This window comes from Tupaia chinensis, unplaced genomic scaffold (genome assembly GCF_000334495.1).
Source record: "Tupaia chinensis unplaced genomic scaffold, TupChi_1.0 Scaffold000113_1, whole genome shotgun sequence".
Classification (NCBI taxonomy): Eukaryota; Metazoa; Chordata; class Mammalia; order Scandentia; family Tupaiidae; genus Tupaia; species Tupaia belangeri.
In genome coordinates, this window is record NW_006159577.1 from 5353850 (window position 1) to 5378248 (window position 24399).

General features: G+C 44.6%; 1 protein-coding gene across 1 annotated transcript in view; it reads right to left on the reverse strand.

Annotated features, from left to right (window-relative positions):
- TACC2 (transforming acidic coiled-coil containing protein 2) overlaps positions 1-24399 on the reverse strand; it is a 239069-nt gene that overhangs the window by 208872 nt on the left and 5798 nt on the right. Inside the window, 2 exon segments of the mRNA XM_027770124.1 lie at positions 5989-6107; positions 18609-18668. Of these exon segments, the coding sequence (XP_027625925.1) occupies positions 5989-6107; positions 18609-18668 (179 nt within the window).

Here is a 24399-nt window from a genome sequence, read left to right on the forward strand (position 1 = left end):
AGAGGTATTTTCTTGTTTTCCCATATTTCTTGTTATCTGGTGGTGATTTCTTGTCATCTGATGGATGGTGCGTTTCTTTCAAATTCTTGAAGTTCAGTCTGAATGTTCAGGAGCAAGCAGACGGAGGTGATCTAGAATCTCTTTGCCGTTCTGTTGTGATTGCGCTAGCTTGTTTGCTGGAGGCTGAATTATCAGTAGAAAGTCTTCATTTCTCCTGTGCCTTGCAATACCTAGTTTGTAGGATCCATGTGGAACCTCCTTCTCTCTCCTATTTCCCAGATTTAAAGAAGCCCTGAGATGGCCTATTTAAAAGGCTAGTGAATCTAGTCCTTCCTAAATTCTGTTTCCTGGAGATCTGCAATAATTACAGCTGTTCCCTCTGCCTAAAACTATCTTTCTCCACCCTCCTTCTACTGAGTTTTGAAGACCCAGCCCCAAGGAACCTCCCTAGGAGAACACTCCAGGTTCCCCAGCAGATCCAGCCCCTCTCTCCTGCCCCTGTGCTCCCAGAAATACAACTTAAAGCATTTAGCTTTTTCTAGAATTAATCTCTATGATCAGACTGCCATGTCTTGTTCACCTTTGATTCTCTGACCCAGAGCATGGCTTGTGGTGGGCAGTGGGCCCATGTTTATGACATAGACTAGGAGACTGGACCCCAAGAAAGGATGAGGTGCTTAAGGTATTGGACGTAGAGGAGACAGTGAACTGTCCTGGAATTCCAAAGGAGAATTCTGTTCTTCTCGGACAGGTGACAGGTCCTCATCTGACTGTCCCGAGCAGGAGGCTGGATTTGTGATGGTCAGCACACCCCGAGTTGTAGTAGACTGGTCTGTGGCTGTGAACTGAGCAACGTACTGACCTTAATGCTTTTCACAGCTCAGACATGGTTCCATCTACCCAATGGTGCAAGACATGGTTCCCTCTACCCAATGGTACAAGCCAAAGCTTCAGGAATTTCTTCTGCTTCATCTCTCAGACCTCCTAAATGCAAATCATCATCAAGTTCTGGCATCTCTAGCTCCCAAAATATCCATAATATTCAAAACAGACACATTTTCTCCATTTTCACGAGCATCCACTCTGCACATGTATTCTCAATGGGCCAGTATCATCCCAGGGAGGGTGGGAATTCAATCTTGAGAAGAGAAAAGACATCTTGGATATTACAGTGGTTTGTGGCCTCAAAGCCCACAGTACATAAATATGTGTATATATGGGATTGAGATTTTATGGAAAAGAGAGGACAATAGGAACAAAATGTCTCTCAAGGTCCCTTGTGGGGATTAGGACTGATGGATACTGAAAACAGGGTTGAGAAACTTTGCCCTAGTTCAAGGTACCTCCACATCTTGCCAGGAGTCCTACATTCCCTCTTCTTTTGGCCTCCTGGTTCTAGTCTTGTCCCCTTGTTTTCTCCAAAAGCAGCCAGAAAGTTCCTTTTGAAATATATGTCAATGAAATTCAGGTTTCTTCCTTCCTTCCTTCCTTCCTTCCTTCCTTCCTTCTTTCCTTCCTTCCTTCCTTCCTTCCTTCCTTCCTTCCTTCCTTCCTTCCTTCCTTCTTTCCTTCCTTCCTTCCTTCCTTCCTTCCTTCCTTCCTTCCTTCCTTCCTTCCTTCCTTCCTTCCCTCATCCTTCTTTCCTTCTATCCTTTCTTTTCTTTTTTAATTGCCAGGAGACACATGTATAAGAAACAGAGATGGGGCGAGGAGAGAGAGAGAGATAACTCCCCCATGTGGCATGGTCACACTGCAATCCCTTCTCCTTCACTTTTCCATCCCATCAGGATTTGAGGCACACATGCACATGTGCCAGCATGCTTTTTCAGTCTCCAGGGTCAGGATTCAAACTGCTGTCAGCCATGTGGGATCTGGGTCCATAAGTACAGCACTTAACTACTGCATTACAGGCCAGCAGGGAAATCGAAATTCCTTATTACTGTCTTCAAGGCCCTCGCCCGACTGATGTAGGCCCTGCCTGACTCGTCGTCATCTCCCACTCCCTCACTGGTCTCCTGTTTCTTCCTCTCCCTAGGTCCTTTGCACGGCCTGATCCTATGCCCGGAATGCACTGGGTCCCTAAGTACAGCACTTAACTACTGCATTACAGGCCAGCAGGGAAATCGAAATTCCTTATTACTGTCTTCAAGGCCCTCGCCCGACTGATGTAGGCCCTGCCTGACTCGTCGTCATCTCCCACTCCCTCACTGGTCTCCTGTTTCTTCCTCTCCCTAGGTCCTTTGCACGGCCTGATCCTATGCCCGGAATGCACAGTTCCCTAAATGCTCTATGCCAACCTCCCTTTTGTTATTTCAGATTCAGTTCAAGTATCTCCATTCCTGACCACCTAATCCAGCGGTTCTGACTATGAGCATACCAGAATCCCCTGGAGAGCTTGTTAAAACACACATCCCTGGGCTCCATCCCAGAGTTTCTGATTCAGTGAGAGGGCGATGGGGCCCAAGACGAACAAGGTCCCTCACTCTGAGAGGAAGCAATTAGGGTAAGCTATTTGAGAAAAGCCAGTCCTCTCTGCAGTACTGCTTGTGGCCCTCCTTGGAAGAATAAGCAAGCATAACACTGAAGCATGGGAAATGGCCAATAGCCTACACTTCTTGCCCTACAAAAATTATACTCCTCTGGTGCAATCAAATAGCTCCACTGTCTCGGGAAAGGTTGTGTAATAAAATGGGTTTTGTTTTAAAGGTTTAAAAGGAAGAGGCTGCCCAATCACTGGTTGCTGGTACCCAAGGAAAGAAAGGCACATGGATAGCAAGCTGGAACCAGCCTAGACACAGACATCAGGGCAGCTAGGCCAGGGTGACATGGCTGAGCAGAAGGAGGTGCTATCTGGGGGGTAAGCTTTATTCCTAGGAGGGCAGAATTGTCCTCCCTCAAAAACCCAGAGGCCTGGCAGGGATGGACACCGGGGAGGCCTCTCCCTGCATCTTCAGGGCTGGACTATGCCAGGTTAAGTTCCAACAGTGACACCACATGGAAACCAGGAAACAAGGCAGTTGAAGTACTGGGCCCCCATGCTTTCTGTTGGGATGAGGAGCTTACCCTGTTTGGGGATGTGCAAACCCCAAGTCCTAGTATACTTCAGAGGAAAAGAGTCTGGAGGGGCTTTTTACCACTAAGGCTGATTACATAATACTCCAAGCCTCAGTTTCCTCATTTATTGAGTGGAAGTAACTCCTGGGCGTAGTTGATCTGAAAATATTAACGTGTACCTCTCTATACATGTTCTTCCCTTTCCTCTATGTCTCATGGGCCATACCCACCACAGGCCCTTCTGTGTTTTCTGCCTATGGAGAATAGCTTAAGGTCAACACCTCTTCCTGCCTCTTGTAAAAACCTATACACTTTGAAGAGAAAATGCTGGTTGCCTAATAAACCAAGAAAGAAGGCAATGCATTTATGAACGGAGAAAGAGAAGAGGAAGGGCCAGAGATAGTGGGGGATCTCTAAGAGTCTCCCTCTGCTTTCAGACTCAGAGAGGGATGAGCAGGGAGGAAGGCAGCCTGAAGGGGCTGGCCATGGGGCTCTAACCTCACTAAAGGCTTCCTCATGCCAGGTGTGGGAGGGAAGCAGCAGCCACAGGGCCCAACAGACAGTGGCTGGGTCCGTGCGTGTCTCAGTGGTGGTGCTGGGAGTGGAAAGTCAGAGACCCCAACGTACCAGGCTTCAGGAGAGCAAGGTCCCGGGGATGGCTGCCATGGGCATTCCCACCAACCAGGCAGCTGCGGAGTCAGAATTGATACTGAATTGCTTTAAAGAAAATACATTTTTATTTTGTGCACATAGAGCACTTGCTGTAGTATCTGGCACCCACATGCAAACTGAACGTTAAATGCTGTTGTTATCCTTTCTGGTGATGCCAAGGGTGGTGTGACTCACTGAAATTGCGCACACAAAGCTCATTCTCCATGTCTTCTCCTAAAGACATCCTGACTCCCCACCCCTGACAGAGTCACGGTAAACCCTGGGGAGTAGGAGACCAGTTGCCTCCTGGTAGTCTAGGAGTTAGCTGGTACAGGGCCCTGTCTGTACACATGTGCAGTCTTTATTGAGGAGAATCCTGTTTTTAATTGGGAACAGGAAATTGCTTCTTTGGACTTGTTCTTGGAAGGCACATCTTTTATGCTCAATTTGCATGCCAATGAGAGACAATCTTCAAGGGAAAAGTAATAATTGACTAAAGCTGAAGAAAAAGCCACAGAAGACCTCTCAGCTGCTGTTACTCTTCAGTCCAGCTGTGGCCCAGAGCTAGAACCATTCCCAAGGCACCTAGGAGATCCCAGGACCTCACGAAGATGGGAAGGGAGGGAGGAGCTAGATCTTGGGCCAACCTGCAGTGGTTTCCCTTGTGCGGGATTCCAGAAAAGACGAATCCACCCTTTAGTTCCATGTTCACATGGAGCACATTTAGAGGTCTAGTTAGAGCCAAACAGAACCTTTGTACTGTCACCCAGATAAAAAAGTTCATGAAAGTAGAATAGCCCTGGGAAACAAAGGAGGCACCACCTTTAACAAAGAACAGGAGTCAAACATCCCGGTTCAAGGTATCTTTCTATTATTCCCACAGAAAAAAAGGCACACTCTGTCCCATCTGGTCACCATTTCCTAAAAAATATCTAGTGCTCCTGACAAGAGGTTCTGAGTGCCTCCTCTGGAAACCATAAAACCCAAAGTAACTCACTCCTGCACTATCCTTACCCTCTATCACTAGGGTCACTCTTCCTTACCCAGGACTGTCCACAGTTCAAAGCTAAATGGGACCAGTAAATGGCGTGATAGTTATGTCATTGGATTCCTACGTAGTTGACCATGGTTCGAGTCCCAGACTCAGCAGCTTCAAAGTCACACTGGGAGCTTATGTGTGTATGCCCTACATCCCAAGAGAAGACTGAAGGAGAAGGGAATGAATGTGGCCATCCCCCTCGGGGAGTAATTTCTCACTTTCTGTCTCTGTTTCTCCAGGGAGCACATGTGCCCTATAGCAAAAATCTCTTAAAAAAAAAAAGCTAAAGTAAAATATGTCACCAAGTCTTAAGGTTTTGAAAGCTATTAGAAAGTATGTTATGAACCCAAAGTTTCATTGTCTCTGACAAGGGGCCTGTCATTCTATTTCGTAATTTTGTTCCACAGAGTTCCTCTTCATTTGTTACTTTAAGGCCTGTAATCATAAACTCCTACAACCTGGGGTTCAGTTGTTCAAAGGGTTTCCTAACCAAATCAAAGTCCTATTTGTGAATTGATCCCATATGCAGTTATTAATTGCTCCCAGTACTCCTGGCCTGTGTCCAGGCTGAGGGGCTGCATGCCCAAGCTGCTGCCCTCGCTTGTGTGTGCCCTCCAAACTGCAGGTGCGACACACTGGGAAGGGAAAGGTCACAGAGATGCTGGGAACCCAGTGCCTGGCTGTGGGACACAAGGAGGAGCCACTAACTGATGGGCCACACCCGCAGTGGCTGCTTTCCACCAACACCTTGGTGTTGGCCACCTTGTTGGCCTTGCTGGTTTCTAAATCTCATTCACCAGCCTCCCTAGGATGGAGGGCTTGGTGGCTTCAGTAATTCTCTGAATCCTCTGTTTCATGGTCCCGGAGCCCACAAGGGTTTCCCTGAGGGAATGGAGTCATTGACTGAGCCACAGATTAGACACCCTGATAAGCCCCTTGGGAAACTGATCCTTTCCATTTTAATTTCTGACAATGAATACAAACAACCTGGAGTGTTTCTGGAATGGAAGTCTATAATTGCTCATTTAATCTTTGGCCAGAAAAACAGTATTAATTTCCAGTCATGCAAGCTTAGCCAATCACAGGGAAGTGTACAAACTCCTGCTTCAATCACCTCCCCACGGAGAACCAGATGGTGTGTCTTAGGGTACACTTTCCCAAACCAATGGAGCCAAGCAAGTGCGGAGCAGGCAGTGAGCTGGTCTCGCCTTGTGCTGTGTCGCTCCTCCAGAGTAGCCCCCTACCTGGGTAACTCCTGACGGGCCGGGCTTCCAGATGTGTCCCCTTGCTTCCTTTTTATATTCGGACTATTCCCAGATGGTTGCACAGATCTTGAACTCTGACCTGATGAAGTCCTCTGAGCCTGGAGGGAGACAGATTGGAAAGGAAATCAGATAGGAGTCCCTGAAAATATAACCTTGATCAATAGGCCCTGGCCACACCCAGCAAAGCTAAGTCATTCCTTTGCTTGATCATCCAAATGGAGTGCTTGCCCTGCGCCAGGGGCAGAGCCAGGCACCAAGGTACGTGGTGAGCAAAGCCAACAGGTCCTGCTCTTATCACACGGAGAAGAAACGCAGTTAAGGGACCAGCAGTTAGCGTAATGGCTATGTCGCTGGACTCCCATGTAGTCAACCGCGGTTCGTGTCCCGGACCTGTGGCTTAAAACTCACGCCGGGCGCGTGTGCGTGCGTGCCCAAGATCCCGAGAGGAGAATGGAGGAGAAGGGATTGCGGCGTGGCCATCCCCCCTGGGGGGTGATTTCTCACTTTCTATCTCTGTCTCGGTCTGTCTGGCCAGCACACGCACCCTATAGCAAAAACCTCTCAAAGAAAGAATGAAAGAAAGAAAGAAAGAAAGAAAGAAAGAAAGAAAGGCAGTTAAACGAGCAGCTCCCGTTGAGTAGGTGACGGCTTTAGTAAGAAACCAAGACGGGAAACACCCACCATGCTTGGGGGTCATCCATTCCCTGGAGAAAGTGAGGCTACGTAACCTAAGACCCGACACTGTCCAATTTGTTCATGGCAACATCTATCGGATAATCGGAAAAGTCCTGACACATTTTTGCACAGAAAAATACATGGTGACTTTTCTGACGACCCAATAGATGAAAACACATCCTCCCTTTCTCTTTTCTCTCCCCATTGGTTGGTTTTACACAAAAATTCTGTTGGAAACCTGAAAACAAAACAAAACAAAACAAAAAAAACAGCAACAACAACAAAAAAAACTGATGAAAGACAATGATGAGCCCTTGAAAAACCAGGACCCACTCATTTAACCACTCTGAGAGTAACCCACCTTTTCTTTCACTCCCACAACAAGCCTGCCATGTTAGTTGACTTTAAAACCAAAATGAAAAAATTTAAGGTTCAGTCAAAACTTCAAACAACAGAAAGAGATGAAATTTTAAAAACTCAATTTGAATGATGCCAGGCCAGCAGGTGGCATGGTTAAGACGCTGGATCCAATGTGACTGCGTGTGTGGTTCGAGTCCTGGAACAGTGACTTAAAAAATACACTGAGCATGTGGGCATGCATGCCCAAAATCTCGAGAAGAGAATGAAGAAGGGATTGCAGCATGGCCATTGCAGCAGGGGTTCGTACACCTCCCTGTGATTGGCTAAGCTTGCATGACTGGAAATTAATACTGTTTTTCTGGCCAAAGATTAAATGAGCAATTATAGATTTCCATTCCAGAAACACTCCAGGTTGTTTGTCTTCATTGTCAGAAATTAAAATGGAAATTTTAATTTAAGTGATTTCTTTCTTTCCTTCTGTCTCTGTCCAGTGAGTATATGTGCCCTCTAGCAAAAAAAAAAAAAAAAAAAAAAAAAACTAAAAAACTAAAACTAAAGTAAAAATATAAATAATGCTCATTTTTAAGTGTAATATAAAAATCAGAAGAGGGGAGAGGGTTTTTGTAAACCCCAAAGCAGTGATTATCTTTTACATTGTCTTCCCACAGTGTCTGTGGAAACCTAAACATGCCACCCACCCCCACCCACCTCCGTCTCTGAGTTTCTCAAGGGCAGTGCCAATCACAATGCCCACACCCCTACCCCTGACAAGACGCAGGCCATGCTGGGTCCTTCCACAGGACTCCCTGAAGAACCAGAGTGGCAGGAATCTGGAGGTGCGTTCTGTCGATCCTGAATGCAAAAGCCAGCAGCCTTAATTCTACCTGTCATGGAGAAGCTGCCTGCAGCAGAATAGAGCCAGCTGGTGGAGAGAAACCAAGAAGAAAAGGAGAGAGGGTCTTGATAGTGTCGAGGCTTCAGTTCTGTTGGGTTTGGCCTCATTCTGCCCGACCTGTCCAGAGGTTATAGAATGAGGCCTTAAATGCCCCCTTTGATCTTAGTTGGTACATGTTGTATTCTGTCACTTGAAACCAAGAGCACATTCTATAGATCACCCCATCGGCTTTGAGAGAAACAAAGTGTTTTATCCTCAGATAAGTGTGAGAAACACTACACTGTACAGCTATCCAGTGGTCTAGGGCCCCTGTGGATTTCAAAATCTGAGGATGCTCAAGTCTCTTACATAAAATGGCATAGTATTTGCATATAACCTACACATAGGGGCCCTTCTGTGTACTTTAAATCATCCCTAGATTACTAATAATATCTGATACACTGTTAATAGTTGTTACGTCATACTGTTTAGGGAATAATGACAAGGAAAGAAAGTCCACTCATGTTCAGGACAGACACAACCATTGTGGGTCTAACTACGCAGCACACGTCAGCAACCACATAATAGTGTCCCTCTGTGATTGGTTGAATGGGGTATGTGGAACCCAAGGATACAGAGGCTGATCATGTAGCTCTCTTAGAAAGTCACGGTGCATATTAGCATATTAAAGGTTCTGAGAAGTTCTATAGTATTTTATTGGATCTTAACTCATGAGTTTCCTTTGTTTCTATACCATCGGTAATCATTTTATGGAACTAGTGTCACATGGGACACACTTTTGGAAACAGTTATCATAAGACCTTCTTCTTTCTACTTTGCTTAAGTCTAACAGATGATCCAAAATCACACAACAGGATATTCCCTGGTGAACATCCTCCATGAAATCTCGGTGAAAATCGGAAGTTGGCGCTCTTCTGGGCCAGCACGTAGCTATGAGAAGACAGTGCCTTTATGTAAATTAGAAACAGTTTACCTTTCATCCTAGGATGCCCTCAGACCTAGTCACATGGCTTGTTGAGTGCTTGGGAGCAACTAAGATCCATGAGTCCCAATCCCTGTCCCTGAGAAGTTCTGGTGAATGAGCCAGCTGGTGGAGAGAAACCAAGAAGAAAAGGAGAGAGGGTCTTGATAGTGTCGAGGCTTCAGTTCTGTTGGGTTTGGCCTCATTCTGCCCGACCTGTCCAGAGGTTATAGAATGAGGCCTTAAATGCCCCCTTTGATCTTAGTTGGTACATGTTGTATTCTGTCACTTGAAACCAAGAGCACATTCTATAGATCACCCCATCGGCTTTGAGAGAAACAAAGTGTTTTATCCTCAGATAAGTGTGAGAAACACTACACTGTACAGCTATCCAGTGGTCTAGGGCCCCTGTGGATTTCAAAATCTGAGGATGCTCAAGTCTCTTACATAAAATGGCATAGTATTTGCATATAACCTACACATAGGGGCCCTTCTGTGTACTTTAAATCATCCCTAGATTACTAATAATATCTGATACACTGTTAATAGTTGTTACGTCATACTGTTTAGGGAATAATGACAAGGAAAGAAAGTCCACTCATGTTCAGGACAGACACAACCATTGTGGGTCTAACTACGCAGCACACGTCAGCAACCACATAATAGTGTCCCTCTGTGATTGGTTGAATGGGGTATGTGGAACCCAAGGATACAGAGGCTGATCATGTAGCTCTCTTAGAAAGTCACGGTGCATATTAGCATATTAAAGGTTCTGAGAAGTTCTATAGTATTTTATTGGATCTTAACTCATGAGTTTCCTTTGTTTCTATACCATCGGTAATCATTTTATGGAACTAGTGTCACATGGGACACACTTTTGGAAACAGTTATCATAAGACCTTCTTCTTTCTACTTTGCTTAAGTCTAACAGATGATCCAAAATCACACAACAGGATATTCCCTGGTGAACATCCTCCATGAAATCTCGGTGAAAATCGGAAGTTGGCGCTCTTCTGGGCCAGCACGTAGCTATGAGAAGACAGTGCCTTTATGTAAATTAGAAACAGTTTACCTTTCATCCTAGGATGCCCTCAGACCTAGTCACATGGCTTGTTGAGTGCTTGGGAGCAACTAAGATCCATGAGTCCCAATCCCTGTCCCTGAGAAGTTCTGGTGAATGTGGTGCACGTGAGCTCGGGAGCCAAGCAAGAGAAACTCCTCCAGGCAGTATGGGGCTCCCTTCTGATCTCTGCTCCTTGTTGCTTGGAATCTTTCTCCCTTAAGGGGGTGATGTTTCTTCACATGGTCCCAGCAAGAGACGCACTCTGGCCCTGTGCATCACTGGAAGGACTGGAGACAAAAGTTTTCTCCTAAGCCAACCAATTCACCCATTGTAAATATGGACTGGACCTTGATGCAGCTAGATTATTTGGTAAATATCTAATCTTACCTCGGTCCCCAAATATTCACTGATTTCTTGACTCATTGAATCATCTAAGAGACATTCATCTAAAGCCTACTGTACTCGAGAGCCAGTGCTAGAAGTGGGAGTTACGAATGATCCGTCTTTTCTCTTAAGCTGCTCATAGTCAATACCATGACTGTAGGGGTGTGAACACAGAGGTATGGCTCCGGGCTGGAGGACTACCAGGCAGCCACCCAGGACTCCCAGGAAGGGAGGATCTCCACCCATCAACCTCAACCCACCTCTAGGCTGGGGTTTTTGTGGTTCTGTAGGACCTTTGAGTGCAAATCATCTCAGCGTGTACTTGAGGGTCTTCCTGAGACTGTAAGTCTTCTCTTGGGTGAGTTGTAGTCCTTAACCTTAACCACTACCTTAGAGAGCAAGTCAGCTTTGCTATGCTTCCTCCAGTGGTGCACTTCTCTGAGATGTTGGCTGTCTGTGTTCAATCATGCCCGAAGGTAATATACAAAAGATGCTTCAATTCTCAGAAGCCCATAAGTTCTATGGCTAACATGAATACTATAACTAAAAAATCATCCTTCTCTTTAGCTAAAAGACAGAACGTGTGGGGAAAATAACAACAGCAGCAGCAACAACAATAACAGCTTCTATGTTCTGACTCCATAACAAGTGCCAGGAGCCGGACTGATACCTTTTCATAAACTGTCTTGAATCTTCACAATAATCTTATGAGGAAGATGCTGTTGATGTCCCTCCTTCAGCACAAGGCTCTGAGAAATAAGTAACTTGGCCAAGATCACACAGTGATGGAATCTGCGTGGACCCCATCATCTTTGATCCCAGAGTCAGAACATCTCTTCAGTGGAAGTGTTGAAGGCAGAGAGAGCTGGAGTTGACAGGGATGCTGCTGACCCCAGGCTGGCTTGGCCTCTGTGCAGGCTGAGCCACTCCCTTAAGGAGCCCACACTGTCCTCCAGAGACTCACCCTCCTAATTTGTGCACCCAGGAAGACAATCATCCCTATGGGACAGTGCGAACTCTAAGTCACTTGAAATCCAAACTCGGGAGAGTATCCTGTGGGGGAAGGTCCTTTATATAATATTGCTATCTTCAGATGCAGGATTTTCACATTTTATTATGATAACTCAAATAATCACATTGCAGGGTCAGAGACATTTTTATATCAGGGTCTTGAATTTTTAAAATGACACCCCAATTCCTACTTGTCATGCAAACTTCACCTTCTAGCATCTGTGGCCAGGCATCCCTTTCAACCTCATTGTCTGCAGTAAAATATTCTACAAATAATTTAACAGATATGTTTTCTGCCCTGGATTTCAGGATCAAGGTTTCTTTAAAGTGATTCTGGAAAGACATGTCTAACAGCCCAGACAGATGCAAACAACAGATGTTAAAAGGAGGCAGGTCTATTCCCCTCCAACTGAAGAGAAAAAGGGACCAAGTTATATTTCCTCAGGTAAAGGGCATTTAACAAGGACCCAGAGTCCTCTCTGAAGAAGAACAAAGGGCAGACCTTTCTCTCTTTTCAGACTCACTTCTCCTAATAGAAAACGGATCTGGGAAAACAATGCCAGTTTTCTCTAACGGAACATATCTAGATGGAGTTAAAAGCCCCAGAACTGTCCACATGAATGACGCATTGCTCTCTCCAGAGTGCTAGGTCATCCAGTCTATTCTGTGAGCTAAACAGGCAGGTGGAACCATGTTTTCCATTTTCCAGAGGAGAAACAGAGTTCCCAGGCCTTCTACCTTGAAGTCCAGTGCTCTTTCCACAATAATAACAATAAGGCTCAGACCTTACAGAGTATCCTTTCTGCTGTAACGATAATAGCAAATGTATTACCAAAAACATTTCCTTCATGTCAAGTACTGCAATATTTAAGCTCATTTACTCATTCAACCCCATTTAGCAGATAAGAACACCAGCACAGAGAGGTTAAGCCACTTGCCCAGGGTCACATAGCTTGGCGGTAGTAGGGCCGGTATTAGGACTCGCACGGTTTGGCTCCAGAGTCTATGCTCTTAACTCCTACCTTCCAGAGAAAATAGTTCCTTTATAGTCTCCACCGTTTTGCTGCCACACTCCAAGTAACTAAAACAATTGGACATTTATGAATAACGTGGTATAAGAACCTAGGTTGGATGCCCAGAATAGTATCTGGCACAGCAAAAGCTGTCCATAAATATTTGTAGATTGCATGAAAAAATAGATGATTCTAGTTCAGTCTGATAGCCACTCCTACACACGAAGGGAAGCACACTCCGTCCTTGGCGTCCTCACTTTGGACGCATTTCCTACAGTGTTTCTGAATCCCCCCTTCCAATTTCTCCACCCTAGCAACAGGACTAATACTGCGTACTGGGCTCCAAGGGACTTGTTGTGTCAACGAGCATCACCGCAAAACAGCATGCATTTCTAAAGTTACCCTTCACGCTTCCAAACGGCAGGCTGGCAAAACACTTGGCAAGCCTCTCATGACAAACGGACTGGCCCAGTTGCTTCTTCAAATCTTTCCTTCGCTGCCATTGCTTGAGTAAACAAATGGCCTTTCTTTGGCTCCAAATACTCTATAACCCTGGGTATATTTTAAAGCCATCTTTACACAATCATAGCTACTTTCCAGTCCTAAAAACTATACGTCGTCAAGAGCTAAAGCATTTCACCATTACAAAAAATACCCCACACACCTTACCTTTCAAACGTGCTCCATCTCTCTAGAGCACTGCTTACTGGTCATGCCAATAAAGTTAATTAAGCCATGCTTAATTAGCATGGTTAGATCATGGCCAGACTGTCTGCTCAAGTCGCCCACTCTTTGAACGAGCTTCTTGAGAGCAGCGTGACTGCAGGTGAATGCTGGGAAGTAGACCAAAGGTCATCCCCATGGCATTAGGAATCGGATTTCAGAAACAACTGCCAGCCTGGCCAAATATGGAGGATGAACACATGCTCTGTGCTACAGCCAGCAAGCTGCCCATCTTCCCTGTCAAGGCAAATGCTCACACAGTTCTGCTGGATCGGCCCAAATGTTTCTTCATTTCCAAGTACTGAACTATACACACACACACACACACACACACACACACACACACACCTGTGTATACACACACACACACACACACACACACAATGTTTCCTATATATCCATACTTATGACGAAGTTTAATATATAAATTAGGTACAGAAAGGAACTAACAATAACTAATAATGAAATAGAACAATGCTAGCAAAATATTACAATAAATGTATGAATGAGATCTTTCTCTCCTTCTCAAAATATCTTATTCTAATGTACTCACTTATTTTATTTCTTTAAGTTTTTTACCATAGGACATGTATACTCACTAGAGAGAAATGGTGAGAGGAAAAGTAAGAAATCACCCACACCACCCCAGGAGAGATAGTTATGCCACAGTCCCTTCTCTTTCATTCTCTTCCTGGGATTTTAGGCATGCACCTAGTCACCTGGTGTGATTTTCAAGCTTCCAGGTCTGGAACTTGAACCATGGTCAGGCATGTGGGAGTTCTGCACCTTACCCACCACAGCACCTGCTGGCCTTGTACTCGACTATATATTTTTTAAGAATTATTTAATTTTATTTATCATTATTATTATTTTTAAATTTGCTACAGGGCACATACACTCACCAGAGAGAGAGAGAGAGAGAAAGCAAGCCGCCAGGTCCAGGACTCGAACTGGAGTAGGCCATATGAGAGTCCAGCATCTTAACCACCATGCCATCTGCTGGCCTGTACTCACCTATTTTTAAGCCTTGGTTGATCACAAGTAACTGGAACTACAAATGGGAAAATCATGGGTAGGGAGGCAATTATTGCACCGGATTATATTTGAAATGCAGGTATAAACCTTTTTATTTTTTGCAGTTCTAGAATCCCTACATGGACTCATTCTCATACTAAAGCATCTAAGACTTGGCTCATGAATAAGGGGCTGTGCACAGTGGTCACAAAGCCCAAGCTTTGCTACCTATTTAGCTGAAAGTCTTTGGGCTCGGTGTGTCCAGTACCATGGTTGTAAAATAGGGATTCTAGTTACAGGGCTATTTTGAAAGCTAAATAAAACAAAACCTGTGCAGTACTTGGCACAAAGCTAGACCAGAGTAGACATTATACATGCTAGTGACTATTGCTATAAAGAAGAAACAGACTCAAAACTCATCAAGCACCCTCGTGGCTACCTCAGCTTAGAGGTAAAGCAGTTCATCAGACCCTTCGGAAGATGCATCTGACCCACACCTGGATCTGTTCACACGCTTTATTAATCATGCAGTGAAAATTAGCACTGACCCTCTGGACTAGGCGACCCTTACAGTAAAGGAGTGGGAACACACAGGTCATGACAAAGAAGCTTTCCATTGTTTTGCACATTGAATTTGTTTTATTTAATTATCTCTTCCCTAACCTCCTCTCTCCCCCCATTAAGAACATAGACATCATCCCAGATGCTCATTCTGTCAGTAGAATATTAGAAAACACTTCTCATTTGAGCACTAGTCTAATGTAATATCAAGTTCCTTACAGGCTCTTTAGGAATTAAAAAAGTTACCTTTGAGTTAAACTTAGGGTATGGAGTATTTGTAGCTTTAAAACAACACTTAACCTACTGATGGGCCTTTTATCTATTAAACAAAATAATAACAATACAGTCTCTGAACTCAGCCTGCAGAAGCCTGTTCTATTATCTTTCTTGGTGACCAAGCCCCAGGGCCATCTCACATAGCATGGATTCTCCTGTCCTTCTGGTCCTCTGTTCCTTGGATGCCAGAGAATTCACATGAGAGCCCTCAGTGATCAGGTCTTCGGGAGTGAATCACAGACCTAGGTTGAAACCTGGTGCAGCGAGCAGGAACACAGATACTACCCAGTGAGGGCTGAGCTGGGGGAGGCGCGCACACTGATCTCCCTCTAGATCCTTCTAATCTAGTTTACTTCCTGCTCATCTTGAGATCTGAGCATAAACATTAGCTCCTCTAAGAGAGCCCTCCCCAACACTAGGTCAGGTCAGCGTCTTTGCACCTGTCTTCCTGCTTCATAGCATTGACCGCAGTGTCCACAGATCAAAATCAGATAAAAACACCCAAACAACATAACTACTTAAAAGGAGTTATGCAATGATCATATATGTTTAAAGCAAGCCATTATAATAATAGGATTGAATGTCTTTCTCTCCCTCCCCACACTTTCAGGGCCTTAAACAAGAATCATGATAACTCTATCACCAGGGGCAGCTCAGAAGGCTTGGACATGGGGGAGGAGAGGGCCAAAGGGTTGAGTGTGGTGCTTCTTGTCTGGAATCTGTGTGCTTGGCCCTTGGGCGCCCTCTGTAGGGCTCCCAGAACTGAATGACTGTTAAGTTCACTTGGACCATCTGGGGCTATGAACTGGCATGGCCTTTATTTCAGCATAGACCCTTCCATGCAAGTCAAGATGTATAAAGCCCAGGAGAGCGGTCTTCTCCTCACAGCTCCACCACCTCCTTTGTTCCAAAGAGGGACCCCAACACTCCTGGGGGCAGCTGAAACTCACCCTGGACCAATGTTAGACATTCTGGTGACCCCTCCATGGACTGTGCCCTCCCACCCTGAATGAGTCACCCTCCAAAGTTTGGTTATATGTACGGATTTTTCTTCATCTTCACCAACATGCAGGAAAAGGAGCCTCTGGCAATGAAAGGCCCGGGCTAGGGTATAAGTCACAGCTGTGCCCCTTAGTAACTGAGGCCACTGGTACTCCCGGAGGAGGCCTAAGTGAGTCAGCTCTTGGAGGGAAGAAGCAGGGATAACGACTAAAACTCAGCATGTAGCAACAGACTACCAAAGGGGGCTGGTCTGAGGCCCAAAGGCTTCAGCTCATTAGAGGAACTTTCTTTTCCTTTTTTTTTTTTTTTTGAGAGATTTTTCTACAGGGCGTGTGCACTCACCAGAAAGACAGAGAGAGACAGAGAGACAGAAAGCGAGAAATAACCCTCAGGGGGGATGGTCACGCTGCAATCTCTTCTCCTCCATTCTCCTCTCGGGATCTTGGGCATAGGTACTAAATAAGACACAAAAGTGTGAAAACACATACACGTGCCACAAATGCATTTAATAAGAATGTATCTCATTTGTAATCCTGGACCTTAACTGTGATAGCCAATACTAATGAAGGGGAACTGTACATTCTGTTGTGTTGCTGAACATTTTAAAGAGTTTGTGTTTGTGTGCCAGTAACATAAAGATAATTAGAAAAAAATGTGTTGACCATGAAATTCATAATATCATCCATAGATTACATTAAATATGTATTCTGCTGCTACATTTATATTCCCATTACTGTCATGCACTCCAAGATTCCAGGCAATAATTCCAGTTCTCAAATAAGCTTTCCTGAATTTTTTTTTTTTTTGGAGAGATTTTCACTGTAGGGCGCGTGCGCTCGCCAGACAGACAGAGAGAGACATAGAGACAGAAAGCGAGAAATCACCCCCCAGGGGGGATGGTCACGCCGCAATCCCTTCTCCTCCATTCTCCTCTCGGGATCTTGGGCACACACACACACGCGCCCGGCGTGAGTTTTAAGCCACCAGGTCCGGGACACGAACCGCGGTTGACTACGTGGGAGTCCAGCGACATAGCCATTATGCTAACTGCTGGTTCCCAAGCTAGGTGTGAGTTTAAGCCACCGGGTCCAGGACTCAAACCATGGTTGACTACATGGGAGTCCAGCGACATAGCCATTATGCCAACTGCTGCTCCCAAGGGGAACTTTAAATAAAAAGATGTAGCAGGTTTCAGTCTGACTGTGGGAATGTTCCTCTGTCAATGGCTTCTCTTCCCTTGGGAAAACAGAACAGAAACCATGCCATACTGCTAAAGTTCAGAGTCAGACAGTGTTTGCGCTGATGAAAGAAGAAATAACTGTGACTGGTCAGCGGGATCCAAAAGTAGGACTCTTGTGATGTTATTAAACTTGACTTCTGGAGTAAGACAAAAGGGTCATTAATTAATCCAAAAATTAGTTGTTGCCAAAATGTTCAAAAGCAAAAATCATTAAAATAATTTGCTGGCCCATTGCCAAGAGGCTCTGAGGAAAGGTCCCTTTGTGTTCATAACTCTGCTTCCTTGGTGACTGCATGAAGGTCCAGTCCCCCAGACACCTGTTGTCCCTTCAGAACCCATGCCAGTTCTTGAAGCAATGTGTTGGCTTGTGATATCCTGGCATTCAGTTTGAAAACTACTGACTCAGCCATCCTTTGTGAGTGAGACCTGGGTTTTCATTCTCACTCCTATACTCACCCAAACGACCCAAGACGATTAACCTTCCAAGCCTCTTTCTTTGTCTATAAAACAAGAGCGAACAGCCTGGGCCTGGCCACTCATGGGATTATGAGAAGAGACAGAGGAAATCACACATGTGAAAAGGCTTCACAATGCTCTATTGAAACAGAAACATATTTCACAACCTCCAACGTCATTTCTTGTGCAGAGAAAGAGATGCACCAAGCACAGCTACCTGGCCGCCCCCTTGGAAGAGAAGCAGATCCTAAGGCAAAGAACACGTCACCGAGATGACTAACACACCTGGCCAGGAGTCACAGGGATTTCAGCAGGCCAGTGAGGATTCAGGAGTTTTATTACCTCAGCCTGCCCACACCCATAAACACACACTAACCTCAACATCATCTCCTGGAAAAAACACTTGAAGTGAATGCAAAGTATGTTATTTGTCCCCTTCCCCAGGTCACAGCAAACACTTTAGACAGGGTTAAAACTTAGGAGCTCAGTTAGCTGCATGATTACATAACAACACTGGCAGGTGATTCAGAATGTAATCTTTTTTATGACATGTCAGTTTCACCCACTGACGGTGGAGGCAGTGCCACCACCCCATTCCCAACCTCACTCACTCTGAGACGAAGGAAATCAAAGCAGAAGAGCTTGGAAGGGTTAGTACTGGCTTGCAGGATCTGCATTCCATTCCACTGACAGCATCAGCCTTAGTCAACAACTCATAGCACATCAACTGGGCAGTTCTTGGACAGGCACAGCAAACTGTTATTTAGTCTTTGAAAATCTAAATACAAATTGCCAATTTCTCTTCTATTTTACAAGTAAGTTGGGTTTGATGGGAGAGGGTGATGGGAGAGGAAGAGAGAACTGAAATAGACAAATGCACATTCCATGCCAAATGTCTGCAACCACAGAAAAGTCGGGAAGGGGACCAGAGGGCATGCCATGCAGAGTACCGTATTCCCCCGTACCTGCGGAGGTTCAGGGTTGGGAGGCCACAGGACGACATTATGCGAGCTGGCATCCTCCTGCTGTACGAAAAAGGTCCCGCTGTTAGGGTGGGCCACAAGGAACAGGAAACCCCACAGGACCAGAGAGGTGATCTTGGCTGGTTTATATTCCAAACCCACTCAGTGCATTCCCACCCTGCCCTTGACTGCACAAGTGAAATTAGATAAGGCAGGGAGAAGAACCTGTTGCCTGAGGATGAAGAAGACAAGAGCCAGCACTGGGTAGCCCTATCCCTCATCCTCTGCCCTGGTAACATGGCTGCTCCTCAAGGCCTGGTCATTAGTAGTGAACAGGAAGTTCCTTCAGACTTGCATTTTTCCTTCCAAGAGTTCACTTGTAAGCAGTATGCCGGAATCTCCAAGTGCATCTTCATAAAGAGGGCTGGGAGCCTGGGTGTGCTAAGGGGCCATGCTGAGGCAAACAGACCAGTTCAGAGGTGTTGGCAATTGAAACAGGAAGACAGGGACAGAGGAAGTTGAGATGTGTGGGCCCTGCACCCAATGCAGGAACAGCAGCAAACCCTATCATTTGTCTCATGCTCATGAAGAATCAGAGACATGGACACAGACAAGTGGAGAGTGCTCAGAGAGGGAAGAAAGATCAGTATTCCCAGGCAGAGAGTATGTCCTGGAAAATGGATTGCCAGTGAAAAGCTGAAGCGAGAGATTTTTATCTGTGCCAGAGGGGCTTTGTTCAGGCTTCCTGTTTTTATTTAGGCTTGTTCAATCTCTGAGAAGCTGACTTTGTGAGAAGAGAGAAGTGGCCTGCAGAAGGACTGGCTATCATATTGAGGAGAAATGCCAGACCATTGACAAGCTTAGTGCTGCTCAAAAGGAGCTTGCAGGGAGTGAGTAACTTACAGCTAGTGCTCATAGGATGGGGGAGTTGAGCTGCAGGGTGTAAAATCCTAGGTTCTTTAGGTCCAGATCTCTAGGTGTCCTGTCCTCAGACACAGAATGAAAAACCGCAAACACACGTAAAGTAGGAAAAGAGAAGTTTTAACAGAAAAGTAAAGATGTTGAGAAAGTAGAGGTAGAGAAACCAGTTCAGAAGTGTTGGCAATGATAAAGGTGTGAGATGACAGGGTTGGGACAGTGGGGATGGAGAGGAAGAAAATGGCTAGAGAAGGTAATATAGGGACCAGCAGATGGCATAATGACTATGTTGTTGGACTCCCATGTAGTTGACCGTGGTTTGAGTCTCAGACCCAGCGACTTAAAACTCATACTGGACACATGTGTGTGCATGCCCAAAATCCTGAGAGGAGAATAGAGGAGACGGGATTGTGGCATGGCCACCCACCTACAGGGGGGAGGTGATTTCTTACTATCTTTCTCTCTGTCTCTCTCTGACTCTCTGGCATGTGCTCGCCAGAAAAAATAAAGGTAATATAATGGCTATGTGCTACCTTTTGTCCTTTGAGAAACTGCCCAAGTGACATTGGTGAGGTCAACATTGAGCTGGGCCCACTTTTGCTCTATGGGCTGGGTATGTAACTCAGGTTGGGTATCAGAGTGTCTCAAATTCTGGGCACAGTGGTTAATCCCAAAGGAGACATACAGGACACAATCAGGGCCAGTCCGACTCTTTAGATGGGTCTGATCCAGAGGCTGGATTATAAACTGGATGAAGCCTGAAGTCTAGAGTGCCTGAGGCATCTTTCCTTTTCTATCAGGTGGAGGGTACCTCAGTAAAACACTAAGGAACTACAGATGAAAGGAAAGCAAGATCCAGAGATCTCTGATGTCATTTTTTTTTACTTTCTAGACTTGGCCACATTTCAGCTAGACCCTCTCTGTGGGCTTCTCAATTCTGTAAGTCAACAATCCGCTTACCTGCTTATGTTCATTGGAAATGGGCATCTGTCTTACAACCCCAACATGTCCTAATTAAACAGAAATTAGGAAGGCTAACTGGCCAGACTATTAATCAATTAATTAATTAGTCACAGGGTGATTTTTTAAATGTGGGGGTGGAAATGGAAAGAATCAAGGTGATCCCAGATTTCTGTCTTGGATGGTAGAGTAGATCATGGAGCCGGGTGAGAGACTGCAGGAGGAGCAGGATGGGTGGAGGTGGGAAAGCTGGACTCAGGTTTGAGGAACTCAGGGTGGCTCCAGGTAGACATGTCCAGGAGGCAGCGGGAAAATGGTTGAGAAGCCCCAGCTCCATGGGAAAGCCCTGAGTCCTACAGCCAAATATACCTGTGTTATGTTTTCCACGTTTTTTTTTTCCTCCATAGAAGACATATTTTCTTCTGTCTCTAGAGTCCTAAAGGCGACCCCATAAACCTCGCTGGTCACGTCTGACTGAGAGTGGAGATGTGAAAATTTTCAGAGCCAGGGAAACATCTCCTACCTGCTTTAGTATGGGGGAGACTAAGTAAGGAGAACAGGGCTGGGAGCTGGTAGGAGGGGAAAAGCAAGGGGACAAGTAGTGTGGGGTGAGAATATTTAACCCCCTAAGCATTTCTACCTTTCCAATTAGTAAAAATCTAAGGCACTAAAATGTTCATTGCTTGCAAGAATACAGTAAGATGGGCCTGCATACCTGATGAGGAAGGTATGAATTGCCATCACATTTCTAGAAAGCATTTTGGCAGTATGTATAGCAAGAGTCTGTTGGAAGTACTTTCCTTCATTTGATGCAACAATTCCATTTCTATGAGCGTATACCCTAGGTGAAAAACGAGCTTCCAATTCTGGGCAGCGTGGTTTAGTAAAGGTAATGGGGAAAATATGGAAGCTATTTTAAACTCTGCCTGTATTCAGGCAGAAATTCTCTCTGCTTAGAGAAGTTCACCCCTTGCGCATAGGTTAAAATCACCCTACAACACATTTGTCAGAATGCATTCCTATTGTTAAATGACAGATGATAATATTACATGTTTTGTAGTGGCTGTAATTCGTATTATTGGTGTCCATAGGTTCATTATTAGTGTATGGATTTTTGTGTGCTGTCTTGTATCCTGTGACTTTACTGAATTATTTGGTTCTGAGAGGAGTTTTTTGTTTGTTTTGTAGATTCCTTGGGATTTTGTATGGAGATAATCATGTAATTTGCAAGTAAGGACAGTTTTATTTCTTCTTTCCCATTCTGTATACCCTTTCTCTTCTTCCTTAGCACAGTGGCTAGGACCATCAGTGCTATGTTAATTAAGAATCGTCAGAATGCTCCCTTGTTCCCAGTGTAGGGGGAGCATTCAATTTTCCACTGTTAAGATGCTGGCTGCAAACTGTTGTTTTTTAAATAGATGTTCTTTATCAAGTTGAGAAAGTTCTCTTTCCTGGTTTGCTGCAGGTTTTTACTTTGGGTATTGAATTTTGTCCAGTGTTTTCTCTGCATAAATTGATGTCATCACGTGATCTTTCTTTTTTGGCCTATGAATACATTGGGTGATATTGGGTTTTTTTTTTAGAGAGGTTTTTGCTATAGGGTGCATGTGCTCTCCAGACAGACAGAGACAGAGAGATAAAAAGCGAGAAATCACCCCCCAGGGGGGGATGGCCATGCTGCAATCCCTTCTCCATTCTCCTCCTGGGATCTTGGGCACACACGCACACGCGCCCGGCGTGAGTCTAAGCCGCCGGGTCTGGGACTCAAACCGCGGTCGACTATGTGGGAGTCCAGTGACATAGCCATTAGGCTAACTGCTGGTCCCGATATTGTTTTTTTAATGTCGACCAATCTTGGATATTTGAAACAAATCCCACCTGGTCATGATATAGAATTATTTTTATGTATGTGTTAGATTTGATTTGCTAATATTTTGTTGAGAATTTTTGTGTCTAAAAATATTTATTTCTCCAAACTTTTCTAGTCTGGTTTTAGTATCAGAGAAATGAATCAGGAAAGAATTAGTCCTTTTCCATTTTCTTTTTTTAGGGAGATTTTGCTATAGGGTGTGTGCACTCACCAGAGACACAGAGAGAGATACAGAGAGAGAAAGTAAGAAATCACTCCCTCCAGAAGGGATGACCACACCACAATCCCTTCTCCATTCTCCTTTTGGGATTTTGGGCATGCACCCACCCCTCCCCAGTGTGAGTTTCAAGCCACTGGGTCTATGACTCGAAATGTGGTTGGCTATGTGGGAGTCCAGTGCCCCAACCACCACACCACCTGCTGGTCCCCTGCTCCATTTTCTAAAAGAGAGCGTGTAAAGAAACAATTTTTTTTAATGTTGGCAATTAATTTCAATTATTATTTTTTTAAAAGAGAATCTTTTGCTATAGGGTGCACACATTAGCCGGAGAGATAGACAGAAAACGAGAAGTCAACCCCAAGGGGATATGGGCACGCCACAATCCCTTCTCCATTTTCCTCTCTTGGACACACATGCACATGTGCCCGGCGTGAGCTCTTTAAAGCTCTGGGTCTGGGACTCAGACCATAGTCAACTACGTGGGAGTCCAGTGACATAAAAATTACATCATCTGCTGGTCCCAAGTTTAATTATTTTTTAAAATAATTTTATTATTATTATTATTTTTATTTACTATAGAGGGGGGGAAATGAGAAAGCAAGCCTCTAAGTCTGGGATTCAAACTATAGTTGGCTATGTGAGAGACTGTGCCTTAACCAGCATGCCACTTGCTGACCCATTTTCTATTATTTTTAAACACATGTGCCTGCTGAGTGGCATTGGCTCAAGGTATGTATCCTTAAGATCTCCTCTTAAAGGAATCAGAGGGTTATTTCTCACTTTCCCTCTCACTGCCCCCCAGCCCCCCTCTCTCTGGCGAGCATGCATACCCTATGGCAAAAAACTCAAAAAAAAAAAAAAAAAAAGAAGAAGAAAGTGGAAAATCACTCTACCTGATTTAAAGACTTACATAGCTACAGTAATCAAGACAATCGAAAGGACAGAATGGATAACACAGGAGTAGATCCACATAAACTAATTTTTAGCAAAGGTGCAGAAGCAGTTTGATAGAGAAATGATAGTCTTTTCAATGAATGGCTCTGGAAAGATGAACATTCATAGGTAAGTAATAATAACACAAAAAATGCAGCTCAGCTTTAAGAGAATAAGAGGAAAAGCTAAAGACTGGGAGAAAATGGTTGCAAAAGATACATTTGATAAAAGACTGCTATCCAAAACATATGTAAGCCTTATAAAACTCAAGGATAATAAAACAAATTACCTAATTTAAAAATAGGCTAAATACCTGAATAGATATCTCACCAAAGGAGATATAAAGATGTCAAATAAGCATATGAAAAGATCTCCTCACTGGAGAGATACAAAATAAAACATCAGTGATGTGAGACCAGCAGATGGCATAATGGTTATGTTGCTGGACTCCCATGTTCCATTACAGTTCAAGTCCTGGACCTCGCAGCATAAACTCAAACTGGGTGCATGTATATGCATGCCCAAAATCTTGAGAGAAGAATGGAAGAGAAGGGATTGTGGCATGGCCATCCCCCCAGGGGGTGATTTCTCTCTTTCTGTCTCTCTGGCAAGCTCACATTCCCTATAGTAATCATCATCATCATCATCATCATCTCTCTTTAAAAAAAAAATCTATGGTGGGCCACTATGTACCTACAGAATGGCCAAAACCTAGAGCACTGATAGCACAAAATGCTGATGAGGATGTGGGGCAACACAAATTCTCATTCACTGCTGTGAATACAAAATGGCACGGCTATTTCGGAAAATGGTCTAGCAGTTTCTTACGAAACTAAGCATATTCATATCATATGAGCTAGCAAACATGCTCCTTCATATCCACCTAAAAGAAT